The sequence below is a fragment of the Solanum stenotomum genome, chromosome 1, assembly GCF_019186545.1.
Source record: "Solanum stenotomum isolate F172 chromosome 1, ASM1918654v1, whole genome shotgun sequence".
NCBI lineage: Eukaryota > Viridiplantae > Streptophyta > Magnoliopsida > Solanales > Solanaceae > Solanum > Solanum stenotomum.
In genome coordinates this window covers 12651427-12669064 of record NC_064282.1, presented here as the reverse complement: position 1 = coordinate 12669064, position 17638 = coordinate 12651427, and the positions used below count along the sequence as shown (strand labels likewise).

General features: G+C 35.9%; 3 protein-coding genes across 3 annotated transcripts in view; all 3 read left to right on the top strand.

Moving 5' to 3' along the window:
- Nucleotides 1–11691, top strand: part of LOC125856524 (uncharacterized) — an 18398-nt gene extending 6707 nt beyond the window's left edge. The window contains exons 3-6 of the mRNA XM_049536118.1: nucleotides 1831–1949; nucleotides 10111–10301; nucleotides 10407–10617; nucleotides 11461–11691. Of these exons, the coding sequence (XP_049392075.1) occupies nucleotides 1831–1949; nucleotides 10111–10301; nucleotides 10407–10617; nucleotides 11461–11658 (719 nt within the window). The 3' untranslated portion in view covers nucleotides 11659–11691. The remainder of the gene's footprint in view (nucleotides 1–1830; nucleotides 1950–10110; nucleotides 10302–10406; nucleotides 10618–11460) is intronic.
- Nucleotides 1–17638, top strand: part of LOC125861281 (uncharacterized) — a 49835-nt gene that overhangs the window by 5809 nt on the left and 26388 nt on the right. The gene's annotated exons all lie outside the window — the stretch shown is intronic.
- LOC125861256 (uncharacterized) overlaps nucleotides 13575–17638 on the top strand; it is a 5909-nt gene continuing 1845 nt past the window's right edge. The window contains exons 1-2 of the mRNA XM_049541199.1: nucleotides 13575–13690; nucleotides 17334–17463. Coding sequence (XP_049397156.1) covers nucleotides 17344–17463 — 120 coding nt within the window. The 5' untranslated portion in view covers nucleotides 13575–13690; nucleotides 17334–17343. The remainder of the gene's footprint in view (nucleotides 13691–17333; nucleotides 17464–17638) is intronic.

Sequence of the window (17638 nt, the reverse complement as noted above, 5' to 3'; positions counted from 1 at the left end):
CGATGCTCTTAGTCTTTTGAGGGTTGCAGTTGGAAACCCAGAACGCCAAATTGATTCATAGACTTTTCTCTCTCTGCCATGGCTATCGACGGAGAACAGTCGCACAAATCTCACAGGTCACGTCAGTCTGGTCCTACCGCCAAGAAAAAATCCAAGTCCGACAAGAAAATAAAGGGTGCTTCCGACGAAAACAATAAACAACATAATCCTAAGGTTTCTTGAATAGTATTTTTTCTTGTAGTTCTTTTTGTTCTTTATGTGCCTGGGTTCGTCTACTGTTTTACTCTATTCTTGACTGATATTTAGTAATAATCTGGGTAAATGTTTGTTTCAGTCTATTTTATTTTGTTGGTCTAACCAGTCATATATGTATCAGGTATGGATTGGCTTCCCACCTTGTTCCTTTTTCCGGTTAGCTTAGTCCATTCAAATGAATAATTGGAAGTATTAGAAAGAAAGTATGGATTCACCTGATCACATCTGAGATATTATCTTCGATGGTTTCTGTTTCTCTCATGTTTCGTCTTGATTGTGATTTTTATCTCCTTCAAAAAGGAGGTAGAGAGGATATCAAATATGCTGGAGGTGTTGGGATGTTGTGGAAATTATTCATTTAACATCTTACAGTATATCCATTTTCTTGTTCCTTATCCTTTTCCTGCTCCCCATTTCAATTACAATGGTAGGCTTTCGAGATGGACTCTGTACTTTAGAGAAGACCATAATTAAATTTTCCAAATACTTCCCCCTAGCCCATATATCATTTCAAGTTTAATGAATGAAATAAAAGAGAAAAGCTGATTTTCTTGTATAAAGATGTTTTTCTGTAGGAGGTTATTTTACTTTCATCTGGGTTTCTTTCAACTTAATATACTCCGCATTCAGAATAACTTCAGCTGGCTGGTTTTTGACATTATATTTAGTTCTCCACAAGCAAGACATGCCTCCAAAATCAGTTGGGACATGGTATACAGTGAGTGCTTGGTTTCGCGTCCGAGTAATCTGCTGTGGTTGTGATGCTGTTACTGACTCTGATATGTATATAAACTGTCAAATTGTATTTTATAGCTATACTTTTTTTCTCTTTTCGTTTTTTTGGTACGTGATCGAGGATATGCTTTTCTGCTTTATTGCAATATGTTAGTAACTGGTCTTGTCAAATGTGCACTTAATCCCGGTAGGCAAGGCACTTTGTTGGCTGAATGTTGTGCCTTGCTAAATTGCTGTTTCTGTGGAAGCTCTTAGTTGGTGATTCAACACAAAACCTAGGTTAATTATGAAACTCTTGAGTTTTGCCTGGAGGTTGACTCTAAATCATTAAGGTGGCTGGATCAATTTAGTGTGAAGTGTTCAGGAAACTCGGCAGATGGAAATATTCTAGTCACTACTCCCTAGGAATAGGAAATTAAAATATTTTTACAAGAGCGTTAGTTACTACTTGCAGTTGCATTGTGAACTTAAAAACTTAACTAGAAATAGAGTGGAACTTGAACTACCATGGTCTTTATCCACCAATATATTAACTTAATATGCAGTGTTTTATTTTCATCAATTTTGCATCTTTTTTCACTTAGTTTGTATTTAGTTGAGCGTTGTTAATATATCCCATAAAGCAGGTTTTGGTGCTTTTCTATGCATTTTCCCTCTGACTATATTGATAATATCTAGAAGACATTTTTTTTTTTCCTTTTGATGTCCCAAAGTAAGGTGTCAACTTAATCAATTAGAAGAGTAGCTATATATGCAATATTGACATAACTATATTCTATTGCGTTTTACTTGGATCTTTGGTATTGGAAAATTATTGTTAATTAATTTGTGACATTGTAGGTAAGCAGAGACGTTTGCAGTTTATAGAGTGTCTGAATGATATCAATGGAATGATTGATGTAGCAAAGTTTGCGGATTTGGCATTGCTTCTCATTGACGGTAGCTATGGCTTTGAAATGGTGCGCTTTTGTTTCTTAAGAGAAAAAGACTTTGGGATAAGCATAAGATTATCCTAGCGTTTTCTCATTGAATATGTAGCAACTACTCTAGTCTAAGGATGGTTTATTCGTAGCAAGTTAGGTGAGATTGAATTATATGCAGATATTATCATTAATGTAAGTTCTTGATTCCTCTGTCTTTCAAATTGATCCTTTTTATCCCGTTTTATTTGACATACCTTTTCTCATGACATGCAAAAATATTCGTACTTGAAGAAAGTGTAATACTTTATTACTCTATACCATGATATCCTCAGTAATACCTGATCACTTTTAACAACTATTTTCAGTGTTATCTTTTGACACTATCAATTCAATATGCTAGTTAAGTTATTTAATGGTGTGTTTGATCAAAATCTCTCACAGAATAGCAGAGGGAGTTTCAGTTAGATTCCTTACACAAACTTAATTGGTTATATTAAAATTGACATTTGCTGCATGCTTCCATCTTGTTACCAAGGTAACACAGATGGTGTTATATTCTTCCTCCAGTACCTTTCGCATTTACTGATTGGTGATTTCTGCCAACTTTGTTTCCTCTTTGAAAATTTCTCGGCTGATATTTTTTTTGTTGGTTGACCTTGTGATTGGTTTAATTAATGTCACGACCTGAGCCTACACCGTGGACGTGGCCGGCACTCGAGAACCATTGCTGGTCCCTAAACGAACCCCCATCCTGGCTGACTATAGGCGGAAGACTAACTTAAACTTACAAAGCTTAAAAACTGAATAAAATTCATGAAACTTAAATAGAAAGCTTTAACTCAAAAGAAAACTCTAAATAAAATAAATTATTCAACTCGCCATAAAATAGACAACTCGATTTAGTTCGGCATGGGAGGTATCCCTTTAGCGAGGCGAGGGAGTGGAAAGAAGAATGGCAAGAAATAGAAACAAAAATTTAAAGAGGGAGATAATTTGGCTATACAGAAGACTGCTGAAAGCAAAAAACAGAGAACAGAGGAGGAGATAGATTTCTCTGATGCAATGGTTGTCATGTATGCAGATTCAGAACCGGTACCAATCCAAATTGATAGCAACAATCAAGAAAGGGATGTTGAAGCTACAACCAATGAATGGGTCCAAGCTAACATGATCAGTTTGAGCCAGCACTTTGGAATTGACCTCAAAGGATGCCAAAAAGAAGCATATGCCTTGTTGATAAAACTTGACCAGAGAACAGGGAAGGAAAAGATGTCAGGAGACGGTCAAAAGAGCAACAATACTATCAACTCAATCCCAAAAGAAATTAGAAATTTAATTTTTGATGTGAATTTCAAAGATGGAGAACCGAGATCTAATGGGAGGACTCTATCTCTAAAACAAAAATGAGAGTAAAAATCCTCTCTTGGAATGTAAGGGGTTTAAACGGGGAGAATAAGAGGGAGCTTGTGAGAAAGCTACTGAAGCAATGGGGGGCTGATATAATAGTTTTGGTTGAGACTAAATTGAATGGACAAATTGACAACATTCTACAAAGCATCTGGAATAATAGATGGGCAGGGGTACTAATGAAAGAGGCCCAGGGTAGTAGTGGTGGAATCATGATTTTATGGGACAAGAGAGTTTGGAGGGGGGAATTACTTTTGGTTGGGAGTCAATGTTTAACTGGGAAATTCTCTGGAATACATGATGACTTCAATTGGTGTATTACTGCAGTCTATGCGGACTGTGATACAGTGATCAGAAGAGTGCTCTGGCAAGAACTTCTACAGATGAAAACTAGCATTAATGGACCATGGGTTGTCTGTGGTGACTTCAATGTCACCAGGTTTGCTACAGAAAGAACAAACTGCAACAGGCAAAATGGTGCCATGACAGAATTCTCAGCTTGCATTGAAGAACTAGAGATGGTAGATCCTCCTTTATTTGGAGGATCTTTCACTTGGAGAAGGGGGGAGGATCATAATTGTGCCTCCAGGATCGACAGATTTCTCCATTGTGCAGAATGGGGAGAAAATTTCACTCAGATAAATCAATGCAGTCTTCCAAAGATTGCTTCTGACCATAACCCAATCATGTTGTCTTGTGGTGATGAAGGGTGGAGAAAATCATATTTTAAATTTGAAACATGGTGGCTAGAAGTTGAAGGTTTCAAAGAAAAAGTTAGAGAGTGGTGGGAATCCTTCAATGTGAATGGAAGACCAGGATATATTCTGGCTGAAAAATTAAAGATGCTGAAAGCAAAGCTTAAAGAATGGAGCAAAACCAATAAGGGAAATTGGAAGCAAAGGAAGGAAGATATCCTGAGCCAAATCTCAAGCTGGGAAACAATTCAGGAACAAAGGCCACTCACTGACGAAGAGGCGATACAAAAGACTCACTTGGGTATGGAATTTGAAGAAGTGGCAAAGCAGGAAGAGATAGCTTGGAAACAGAGATCTAGAATCCAATGGCTAAAAAAAGGGGACAAAAATACTAAATTTTTTCACAGGATTGCAACCTCTCATAAAAGGTTCAACTCAATGGAACAGCTGGAGGTGGAGGGTGAAATCACCAAGGATCAAATCAGGATTAAAGAAGCAGCGCAGGAATTCTATAAAAACCTCTACAAAGAGACTGAAGGGTGGAGACCTGATCAAAGAATATTAGATGTTTCAAGAATTTCTGAAGAAGAGCAGGTGTGGCTGCAAAGACCCTTTGAGGAGGAGGAAATTTTGGGAAGCTTAAACATGTGTGCAAAAGAGAAAGCACCTGGCCCTGACGGATTCCCAATGATGTTTTTCCAAACTTTTTGGACCCTATTGAAGGAAGATATTATCAAAACTATTCAGTTTTTTCACTCCAATCAAGTTTTTGAAAAGAGTTTTAATGCAACTTTTATTGCTTTAATTCCAAAGAAAGCGGGAGCCTCCAATTTGAAGGATTTTAGACCAATCAGCTTAGTAGGGGGTGTCTACAAACTCATTGCTAGGCTGTTGGCTGAAAGATTGAAGCAAGTGTTGGATAAACTGATCAACAAACATCAGATGGCTTTTGTGAAGGGGAGACAAATCATGGATGCTGCACTCATAGTTAGTGAATGCATTGACTCCAGAATAAAGGAAGGAAGCCCAGGCTTAATGTGCAAACTGGATATCCAAAAGGCTTTTGACCATGTAAATTGGTCTTTTCTCTTAAATATCCTTAGCCAGGTGGGCTTTGGGGACAAATGGCTAAAGTGGATTGAGACATGCATCAAAACTGTCAAGTTCTCTGTGCTTGTGAATGGGGAACCTGTGGGTTTTTTTGAATCAGAAAGGGGACTGAGACAGGGTGATCCTCTCTCCCCTTTCCTGTTCATCCTAGCAATAGAGGGATTTAATGGTATGATGAGGATTGCTACACAAAATAGATGGATCAAAGGCTTCAAAGTGGGAGGCAGAGGGGGGAGGGGGAAGAAAGAGAAATTGGTCATATGCTTTACGCAGATGATACCATCATCCTTTGTGATCCTGTAGAAGAACAGATAAGCTACATTAGAGTGATATTGGTACTTTTTGAAGCAGTCTCAGGATTGCAAGTGAACTGGGGAAAAAGTAGTCTCTTCCCTGTGAATGAGGTACCTCAAATAAAAGAGATGGCAGGCATACTAGGGTGTAGTGTTGGGAAGCTGCCTACCACCTATCTAGGCATGCCATTGGGTAACAATCACAAAGCCTTGGAAATATGAGATAGTATTTTGGAGAAAACTGAAAAGAAGCTTTCTGGATGGAAGGCTCAATATCTTTCACTTGGAGGACGATTGATCCTAATAAACTCTGTTCTTGAATCTCTGCCCACTTATGTGATGTCTCTATTCCCAATCCCAGGAAACGTAGTGGAAAATCTGGATAAGCTAAGGAGAAAATTCTTATGGCAAGGCAACAAGGATTGAAAAGGCTATAGCTTAATAAACTGGGAAACTGCTCTACTTAGCAAAGACAGAGGGGGGCTGGGAATTAAGAACTTGAAACTACAGAATGAGAGCCTATTGAAGAAGTGGTTGTGGAGGTACACTGAAGAGAGATATGCCCTGGAAAGAGGTGACCATAGCTAAATATTGTGAGTTAAACCCTTGATGTACAGAGATCACAATAGAACCTTTATGGTGTGGGTGCATGGAGATCAATTAGAAACTTGTGGTCACAAATGGAGACAAGGTGGGAAGTGGCACTAAAACAAAATTTTGGAAGGATGTTTGGATAGACCAATCTCCTCTTAGAGATCTCTTTCCAGATCTCTTTCAAATTTGTGGAAATCCTGATGCCAATGTTGGCGATTGCTGGACTGAACAGGGCTGGGATCTAGTTTTTAGAAGACTTCTCAATGATTGGGAGGTGGAAAGGGTGGCTGAGATATTAGGGATGCTAGGCAGAGTGACCATCAATGCAAATGCCACAAACAGGATGTTGTGGAAGCACAACAAAGATGACCTTTTCTCAGTCAACAGTGCTTACAGAAGAGGTCTCCAGGTGATGGCAGGGAGGCCAAAACACCTCTGGAACTATTTTTGGAAGGGGGATATTCCTACAAAAGTGAAATGCTTCACTTGGCTAGTGATAAAGAGAGCTTGTTTAACACAAGAAGTACTTCAGAAGAAGGGTAGACAACTGGTCCCTAGGTGTTTTTTTATGCAATTTGACAAGTGAAACTATCAGCCACCTCTTCTTGCACTGTAATTACACTGCTCAAATTTGGAATTTGTTCCTTAGCATCTCAAATCTGAATTGGACAATGCCAGAATGTACATCAAACGTGTTGAAGAGCTGGGTAAGGAGAGGAGGCACCAAGAGCCAAAAGAGATGGTGGAGGTTAATAGCAACATGTATATGGTGGTCAGTTTGGAAGGAAAGAAACAGTAGATGTTTCGACAATAGATCCAATTCCATACACAAGGTCAAATGGAATTGTATAGTATCTCCACTTTTTTGGTGTAAACAGTTGTGTATAGTAGATACAGATCAAATTGTAGATTTGATAGGAAGTTTGTAATTGACACTTTTTGGTGGTGGCCAGCATGCCCTTAATGCTGAAGAATACAACTTTACCCGTTTCAAAAAAAAAAGTCTTTAAAACATTTAGTAAAATAAATACTACGAACTTCTCGACTATACTGACTATCTATGAAGCCTCTAACTGATAAAGATGGAAGTCGGGACAAGACCCACGATATCCTGACTAAACTGAAAAGTAAATGAAATCCTCCGCAAACAAGGAGGCTCACCATAACTAACACGAACTCCCGGATGTATAACGAATCTCTTGTTGATGATCTTGAACACATGTGTCAGCATCATGAAAAGATGCAGGCCAAATGGCTCAGTACGTGGAATGTACGAGCATGTAAGGGGAATTCTAAAACATAAACATAAACTTGAAACTTGATAAAAATGAAACATACTTACCTCATTTCAAATTTACTCAACTTAAGGAATACTCAAGGATACTCAAACTTACTCAACTCAGAAGTATTCAAGGATAAGATACTCAACTCAGAGATTAGGTACTCAACTCAAACATATGATATTCGACTCTGGGTACTCAACTCTGGATACTCAACTCAATAAAAGCAACAATACACATGCAATATATGGAAAGCTTTATAAAACAATAAAAGCAACTTAGTTCGTTAAAGAAAATGCAATAACAAACTCAACTTTACTTATATAATAAAGTAATATAGTTTCTGTGGGAATTTATCTAACCGACAACCACCACTATGAGCCTAAGTGCTGATACGACGTCTTGCCCACGCTGCTAGAACTGTCCTATACTTTGCCATCATATAGAACACTTAACTTAGTGGATCCACTAGTTTATGCTAAAAGCATCTTAAGGAGTCATCTAAAAAGTGTGATCCTTTACTACCAATGATGGCTACATGGTTTATGGAGACGTGAGTTATCTGAACTCAAACTCGTCCCCATATCGGTGCTCAATACTACTCCCAAAATATCTTAGCTCATATGTTTGTACAAAAATTCCTTCTTTGGTTTGAGATAATTACATAAAAACTTAGCTTAAAAGCTCTCTTGGAATCGATGTACCCTTTCTTGCTCAAAACTCTTTTGGAAATCTCAGTTTTCTCTCATCTTAAATGTGAAAACATTTACTCTTGGGAATACTTAGTTCCCATAGATCATTTTAAAGAAAATGAACTTTACTCTTACTCTTTACTCAACTTCCAAGCTTAAGTCTTCAAACAAAATTTAAAACATTTGTAAAAGACTTCATAAAATATGGTTCATGCCGATTTATGGACGTGAATGACTCAATGCAAGGTTTTCAATAACCATAGATAAAACTAAATACTTGGAACTTAAGAAGTTTAATGATACTACTCATCTCAAGACTGTTTGACTTATAGGTTCGTGCAGAATTATGGACATGTATAACCCAACTCAAGGACTTCATGGGTAACATGTAATAGTCCCATGATTAGGAATATAATCTCGAAAAAGATTAGGAACTCAATACTCAAGACTTAGAACTTGAAGATACTACTCCTTTCAAGGATACTCAACTTATGGAGTTCATGCAAAATTTATGGGCATGAACAACTTGACTCGAAAGTCTACATAACAACATGGAACTTATGTAAACGACTGTTCTCATTCTCATACTTACTTCCTCAAGAACTTAACTCAAATCGATGGTGGATCTCAAAGGATTCACAATTGAACTCAAAGGCTTCCTTGAACTCTACTCTTAACTCTCTCTTCAATGTGAATTATGAATTCAAGATTTATGGTTCATGCTATGAAAGGTCTCGTGATGACAAAGTAGACTCATGAATACATTCTCCTCATTCTCATACTCATTTGCTCGAGTCTTAATACAAGTTATTAGAAATTGTAGAAGACTCCTCACAAAGACTCAAAGGGACTTTCTCAAAAATATTTGAAAGAACTCTCAAAACTTGACTATCAACTCTACCTTGAATTTGATTTATGTATTCAAGGTTCTGATTTTTGATAGGAAAGATCTCAAGATGTTTAGGAATGTTTTTAGATAGTTAAACATGAGAAACGGTTGAAAAACACGTTCTGGGGAGCCATTCCGCGACGCGGAGATGCATTAAAATGTTTGGTCGAAATAATTTTTGAAACAGTGGAGTTCGCGACCTCTCTGCAATGCGGAGCGAAAATTTTCATATGGAAGGAACAGGTTCGCGATGCGGACTTGGTACCTGTTCCTTGTCCGACTTTTTCTTCCTCGTTTTCTAACCCCAATTCGCCTAGAATCGAATAGTTTCTTCCCCAATCACTTGGATTCAATTACTTAACATAAGTACACTCTAATCTACTCAATACTAGCCTCAAAACACTCACATTTATCTCAAGAAATAATCAAAACCCCAACACAACAAGATTTAGGATGAACTTTAAGAACAACACCTATCAAGAACTCATCAAGGACTCTAATCTTTCAACTTTTACGAATGAAATTGCGCTAAAAATAACATGATTGGCGTGTGAGTGAACAAACCCAACACTATGGAAGCTTACATACCTGAAAGAATCATCTTCTTGAAGGACTTGAAGGAAAATCTTGAAAAATGAACCCTAGACTTAGCGTTTCTTCAAGTCCTTGAGCGTTAGAATTTTTGGAGTGGATGAGAGGGTTTGATTGAAGAAAAACTGATTTTCTACACGTTAAGGGCAATTTAGATGACATTCTAAAGCTTTTTAGGACCAAAATATCCTTTAAGAAATAAATAAAACGAGATGGGAGTCAGAATAATTTTTCACCAAGCAGTGAGGTTCGTATTGGCTTCGTAACGTGGAGCCATCGTGGAGATACTGCCAGGTTGGAGTGTCGTTAGTAAATCAGTCATTAACTTGTTACTCAGAGCTCGGAATTTAGCAAACTTGGTGGCGTTGGAAAGAGGACTCGAAAGGCTTTAATTTAATATCTTATGGGTCTTCTTACTCATCCTGTACTAAAAGTTATGGTTGTTTGATGTTGAACCAAAACTTAAGAAAAACTTAGGAATGACTTGAATGAACTCTCTTTAGTTCTTCTTGAAACTAAAGGTGCTATATCTAGTGACCTTAACGCGTAGGAAAATTTAAATTCCTGAGTAAAAACTTACTCACTACAACGGACGGGTCGAATCTTAGCTCAAAATTTTTCTTGGGTGTTACAATTAATTTTGCAGGAGACCTTTGAATTCCTTAATATACGGCAAAATCATGGATTTCCTAAAGTTATGGGTGTTCTTACACATTTCGACCAGTTCAAGGATGTTAAGAAGCTTAAAAAGACGAAGCAACGGTTAAAACATAGATTTTGGACTGAGATATATGATGGAGCTAAATTATTTTATTTGTCTGGTCTTATCCATGGGAAGTAAGTCCCTGGATTTCATATTTGAAAATACATGTTTAGCATGCTACATTGATATAATGTAATATTTCTATTTAATTTCTGAAACAATTTTTTGTTAATGAGTAGGTACTCTAAACGTGAAGTGCATAATCTTCCTCGGTTTATCTCTGTCATGAAGTTTGCTCCTTTATCCTGGCGCATGTCCCACCCCTACATTGTTGTAGATCGATTTGAAGATGTAACTCCCCCTGAAAAAGTGCGCATGGACAACAAGTGTGACAGAAATGTCATTTTGTACGGTTATCTTCGTGGTTGTAATATGAAGAAAGGAACAAAGGTCTGTGATGTGAATGCTTTGTTTCTTGTACTTCTCTTGTATTTGGTTGGGAAATAACTTTTAGTACTACAGTTTCAAAAAATAACTTTTTGTACTAATTCATGTTAAATGAAATTCTGATTATGCTATGAACTGGCTGTTTATAGGCATAGAAGCAAAGGCTCGTGCACCCTGTAAGGTCAATTGAAAGTAATATAGTTGCTGAGACTTGAGAGATGACATAGCAATATGCCTAACATCTTATGGAGTGTTTGTTGTCTCTATCGGGCTACAAATAGATGAACTTTAAGAGTGACAATACCACAGATCTGGTTCAACGACTTAGAGAAAATCATCAAGCTTAACGTTCAAATGCATATTATGTATCTAGTGGCTAATATAGAGAATTTTGGCTATTGTTTTAGGAATTTCGCGTATAGAGTGGACCTTTGGCCTTTTTGGTGTAAACCTGTCATCATATGTGAGGAGGAAAAATGAGAGTCTTATCAATGTTTTGTAGATTTTGCACAGAGAATCTTTTGTAGCATCCAACATTGGCTTAGTGCTTGGCTATTTCACTTGTGAATAATATTTTCTTTACTTGTCAACTATCAGAGTTTGTGAATTCTACTGTTCGATGTACTATTGAAAGGGAACGAGTTCTCTCCCTTTCATAACAAAGTAGAGAAGACCAGGAAAGATGGAAGCCTTTGGGATACAAACTCACTAGTTGTATAATGATTCATGTGAAGACCTTGTCATTTTATTTATATCTAAGTTATTTTAATATGGTGTTACAGCTAGTGATTTAGCAGTTTATTTCTCCCTTGTCCATATTCTAAAGCTGCTTCACAATATGACCAGGTACATATTGCTGGTGTTGGTGATTATAGCTTAGCTGGTATAACAGCATTACCTGATCCATGCCCTCTACCATCTGCTGCCAAGAAGAAGGGTCTAAGGGACAAGGAAAAGCTGTTTTATGCCCCCATGTCTGGATTGGGCAATCTTCTTTACGATAAGGATGCTGTGTATACAAACATATATGTTCACTTTGTCTAGTTCTCTATGGTTGATGATACTGCTGCTGTTGGGGGTCGCAGAGGTAAATATTTCCTCTGTTTCTTATAAACCTATTTTTTTTTTTTTTAAATAGACGAATTCCAATTTTTTTTGGCTTATGGGAAATTTACATTCCCTTATTTAGTTCAGCAAGATAAATGATATGCCTCAGGCTATCTTTTGGTTATAGCTTCTTTTGTTGTTTGAATTGGCAAGTTCTTATCATAAACAGCTATAGCTTTAAAATTTGCTGCTATTACCAATTAGTAGGCCTTGAATGTCGTTGCTTTCCTTTGCTTGCTCTGGATTCCTTCCATCCCTATCAGTTACTCATCATAATTTCTGGCTGAACTCTACTTATTATTGGTCAAGCGACTTAATAAGACCAAATGTTGATTATGAAATCTTCTCTTGTGCTGGTGTTTGTTTCATCCATTTCCTCCACGTTCAGTCTTTCTCTTTTGCATTCGGAGGAGTGCTATTTGCTTAGATGGTCTTAGAAGTTGTTGAGAACTCCTATATGTTGTAAAATTTTAGTACATCTTTTTACCAATTGCTTAGACACCGTCGGGACAGGAATGGTCGTCATTAATCGTATGATCGATTTCTAAAAAAACCTTATGATCGATAGTAGTTTGTTGGTTTTTGTGCATTTTTACTATGCCGACCAATTGAAAAGAAAAATTGAGTTATGTTACTGTCACCTCCCTACCATGTTATTACGAAAAATGATCCATACATTTGTCAAACTACATTAGGTGGATGCCAATAGCAACTAATGCGTGAAAAAAAATAAAGAAGAACCGGATTATGTAGGCACAATTTTTTTATTTTTTTTTTGCATAGACTAATAATTAAAAATCTCATCTGTGTCATGCATGGATCTACAACTGGTTTTTTTTTTAACACTGGTAATTTGTATTTTTCAGTATTATGGGCTATGACTAGGTTTCTTAATATTTTTTGGGTCACAACTTTTGGCAAGACATTTTCCCACTCACAAGTATTTCCTCTTGATCTCAGGGAAGGTCAATGATGTCGGAGAGGCTTTAGTTAAATCACTTCAGAACACGAAATATTCAATCGATGAGAAGTTAGAAAATAGTTTTATTTCCCTTTTTGGGAAAAAACATAATCCATCCTCATCAAATCATGCTAAAGCTGATCAAACTAATGATTTGGTGCTCGTGGAGCGAGATCAGTCTATCTTTGAACCCAACAGTGATGGATCAGATGAAGACAATGATTCTGAAGATTTGAATGAGTTGGAACCATTACAGTTGAAGCGTACTCATTCAAAGGAGTCAAAGGACACCTATGATGATAGTTCTGAGGAAGAAGATACTATTGGATCAGAGAAGCACCCAGGATCGAGTAGTAGTTTCAGGGAACATGTTGATTTCCATGATGGAAGAATGAGAAGAAAAGCTATCTTTGATAATGATAATGATTTTGATGAAAAGGTAAGCCAATGACATTCCTGATCTAGTTCCTGTCCTTCTCGTTGTGCCGCATCTTGTCTATGAGGTGTTTGTGTATAGCGGATAAAAAACAAGTAGATAGCTATCTGTACCAGAATATTAAGGAGGAAAGCTTATGTCTCCTTTTTTTCTTTTCTTTCCGATTTTGAAATCTAATGAACCTGTTGCTTTCCACCTATGTAAGAGTCCCTGGAAACTGTGCCAGGATTTTTTTTGGGAGCAGAGGTTCTCTGCATTCCCCTTTCCAATATTTATATAAACCTCACCTGCATATTATTGTTCACATTAATTTGTATAAGTTGTTACGTCTTCACATATATGCTCTGAACTTAAGTTTTGACCCAAGTTACGCTCTTGTATGTCCTGGTTCACCGTGTGGTGGAATTGGACTTTGATATGCGTATATGTTGTATTTATACTATATCATTGAATCCAGGATTTTAGTGAAGAAGATGTCGAAGAGGATGCACAAGACGAGGATTTAGGGGACACTGATGAAGAAAATGAAGCTTATCAAAATTCAGGGGATGATGATGATTTTGATACAGATGGTAGGTTTTTGATCTTCATGTAGTACAGACATCATTCTCTGTGTAGTTTGATCTCCATTTAGTACTTCATCATCCTCTTGGCCTAGGAGTAAATGAAGTTCCTAACCAAGTGTTTTAGTATGCCAGAAATTAGGATCTCATAGAAGGAGCAGATGAGGTACACTCTAGACTCTACTTCATAGATCACTAATCATCAGTATCAAAAGAAGGAAAGACATTTCACTATACTAAAAATCATAGATTTTGAAATGTAAATCTCCCAATCACCATTTAGCAGTTCATCTCCTTGGTAAATGTGGTTCGAAGAAATAAAAATATCAACAATCATGAAATTTGACAATTCTGAAAATCAAGAAACCATAGATTTAGAAAAGTAAATCTTCTATAAAGAATGAATTTTGAAACAAAAGAGTTAAAATACAATTAAATAAGTCGTTCACACATAGATTATATCATAAATCTGTGTAAAATCCGACAATTCATATATATAAATCTTGGTCAATTGAAATGTGAAATGTTTACATTCTACTAGTCCCACATAAGCATAATACAAGGAATCAAAACAATTTCCAACAATTGAAACAAATGACAATCAAATGGAACAAATTAAGAATGAATCACTTTTCATGACACATATAATGGATAATCGTAAAAAGAAATTTAGAGTTTTTAATGAATACTGGTAATAAAAAACATTAGAAGAATTAAGGAAAAAACTCACAATGTCCGGGGGTTGAGTTGTCGTAAACAAAGAAGAAGGGGGAAAAACGGCTTGAAACCCTAGCGATGACGAGAACCGTGTGTGGAGATAGTTCAAGATTGTAGAAATTTAGCAAAGAGTTTAGTTTTTATAAAGGAAATACTGTTTGCTTCTTTGGCTATATATATAAGGAAACAAAGTTGATAAAAGGAGGAGAATTTCGACATTTCATTGCCTAACACAATCTCAAGTCAAAATCTTTCTAGTAATTTTCATTCCGAATAGAGCTGTCAAAATAGGTCTGTTCAATCTAATTCAGCCTTAAGCTATGCAGACCAAGGAATTTGATGGGTTAGGGCGGACTAGCCCTTCATGTTAAAAAGCCTTAAAATGGCCAGCCCAGCCCAACCTTAAAAGTGTGTCACGGTTTGGGTTGGACTAATCCTTCATTGTTTTCAATCTAAAGCCGAACTTAAATGTATGTCAATTTGTTAACATTTCTAACATATAATTATATGAAAGTACATATTCAACACTAACACATCGCTAAACACATTTGAATCAATTCATAAAGTTGTTTTGATTAACATTCTATACCCCCTTCTTCATCAAGTCTGTAAGTGGTTGGATTTATCGGTTGAAGCAGAGACAATGTGGATCATGATTGATCATTTTTGTTAATTTTTTGATTTCTCTGAATTTGAAAGTGATCACTTAGTAAGTTTCTATACCAAGGCTCAATCCAATTAAGTCCCTAGCATCTACCAATTTTGCCATATCCTCCTTTCCTCTTGATCTGAGATTATGTTCTTTGCATTTATATGCAAGTTTAATTGGTTAAACATTATCAAACAACTGCATAATAAAAACTAAAAATATTTAAATTCACTTCAAAATATTACCACTTTGAATTTGAATAAAGATGTACAACAGATTTTGAGTAGAAACAAGTGTTTGAACATTTTCATGATGGATACAACTTTTATAGTTGGTGATTTAGGAATTTTAGTATTGGAGATTTAACGCGAAATGAGTAAAGTATTGTGTAAGATACCAAGACTTATTCGGTAATCACTATTCCTAGCTTCTACACTTTTTCACAATTTTCTTTTTCAATTTAGAGTTTACATTAAATCATAATCATGAATGCAACTTCTATACTTATTTTGTTTGACAGATATTTAGGCAATAATACGTGTGATGTAACCGCTTAGTAGATAGTAATTTCAAAGTTTTAGTATTGCTAATCGAATAGTTATTTCTTGAGACTTATTGACATTTGCAGTTAATTCCACTTTGAAATAAAATAAGTTGCAAAAACACATGTTTGCTTTGGTTAGATGTCATTAATTGGGTTTTACATTTGATCTTCTTATGGATTATGCTATTATAGGTTGGGAAGTCAATGATAATTAAGTCTCTTGTGAAACTTATTAACAGTAAAAGAAGAGAAAATTTTACTTTGAAATGTACCTCTCTCCTTTAATAACAATAACAACATACTTAGTGTAATTGTACTAGTGGAAACTGGGGAGAATGGAGTGTAGGCAGCCTTACTCCTACCTTGCGAAGGTAGAAAGATTGTTTCGCATGTATCCTCTACTCAAGTAAAGCATATCAAATAAGATAAATGCATAATACCGATGCAATTGTTAATTTGATAATTACCTAACATGCTTTAATAATATTACAATTCAATCAAGTGAGTAAATAGGATTTAAGATCCACTAATTGATAATATAAAGCTTTAACTTAAAGATCGGATTGATTGGTTAAAAGATAGAGAGATTTAATTACGATCGTCAATAATTCACGTTAGTATGCTTGATATGGAACGTGATAATTGCGGTTTTAGTATCATTTTATTTATGGATGTTAATTCACTTATTTACACCTATAATTATTTTTTTACTTGATTATTATGTTATCTAATGGTGTAAAATTTATAATACTTATATGTAAAGAAAGAAGAATAAATATTGGTTTCTTTCTTATACAAGTCAAACTGCTCGACTTGATTATTATGTTAATTCCTTTTATCAACTTTGTTTTCTTATATATATATAGCCAAAGAAGCAAACAATATTTCCTTTATACAAACTAAACTCTGTGCTAAATTTCTGCAATCTTGAACTTTCTCCACACACGGTTCTCGTCACCGCTAGGGTTTCACGCCGTTTTTCCCCTTCTTCTTTGTTCACGGCAACTCAACCCCTAGGCATTGTGAGTTCTTTCCTTAATTCTTCTAATGTTTTTTGATTGCCATTATTCATTAAAAACTCTAAATTTCTTTTTACGATTATCCATTATATATGTCATGAAAAGTGATTTATTCTTAATTTGTTCCATTTGATAGTCATTTGTTTCAATTGTTGGAATGTGTTTTGATTCCTTGTATTATGCTTATGTGGGACTAGTTGTATGTAAATATTTCACGTTTCATTTGACCAAGAATTATATATATGAAATGTAGGATTTTACTCAGATTTATGATATGAACTATGTGTGAATGACTTATTTAATTGCCTTTTGACTCTTTGTTTCAAAATTCCTTCTTTATGGAAGATTTACTTTTCTAAATCTACGGTTTCTTGATTTTCAGTATTGTCAAATTTCATGATTGCTGATATTTTTATTTCTTTGAACCACAGTTACCAAGGAGATGAACTGCTAAATGGTGATTGGGAGATTTACATTTCAAAATCTATGATTTTAAGTATAGTGAAATGTCTTTTCTTCTTTTGATACTGATGATTAGTGATTTATGAAGTAGAGTCTAGAGTGTACCTCATCTGCTCCTTCTATGAGATCCTAATTTGTCGCATACTAAAACACTTTGTTAAAGTGGATTAGGCTGTCTTTCTTTTGATTGTTCATTAGTATACTTTGAGGGACTTTATGCTTTAAATTTCCATTGTCACTAACAGCGTGCTTTTTGTGCAGAAAAAATTAAATGGAATCATTGAAGGACAACATGATGACTATTAGCTCTGATGAGTTTGAGAATAATATTATGGCTGATGCTGAGGAATTTTCTCCAGCTATTAAACAGCAGGACAGTGGGACTCACAAGGTATGGTTTTCTTCCTCTCCTTTTTTTGAGTATTTTTATTCGTTTTTTATGAAGAACAATACTCAAACTTATTTATTTCGGTACAACAACATACCCAGTGGAATCCCACAATTGGGGTCTGGGGGAGGTAGGATGTGACTTTACCCCCCCCCCCCCCCCCCCCCCCCCCCCCCCC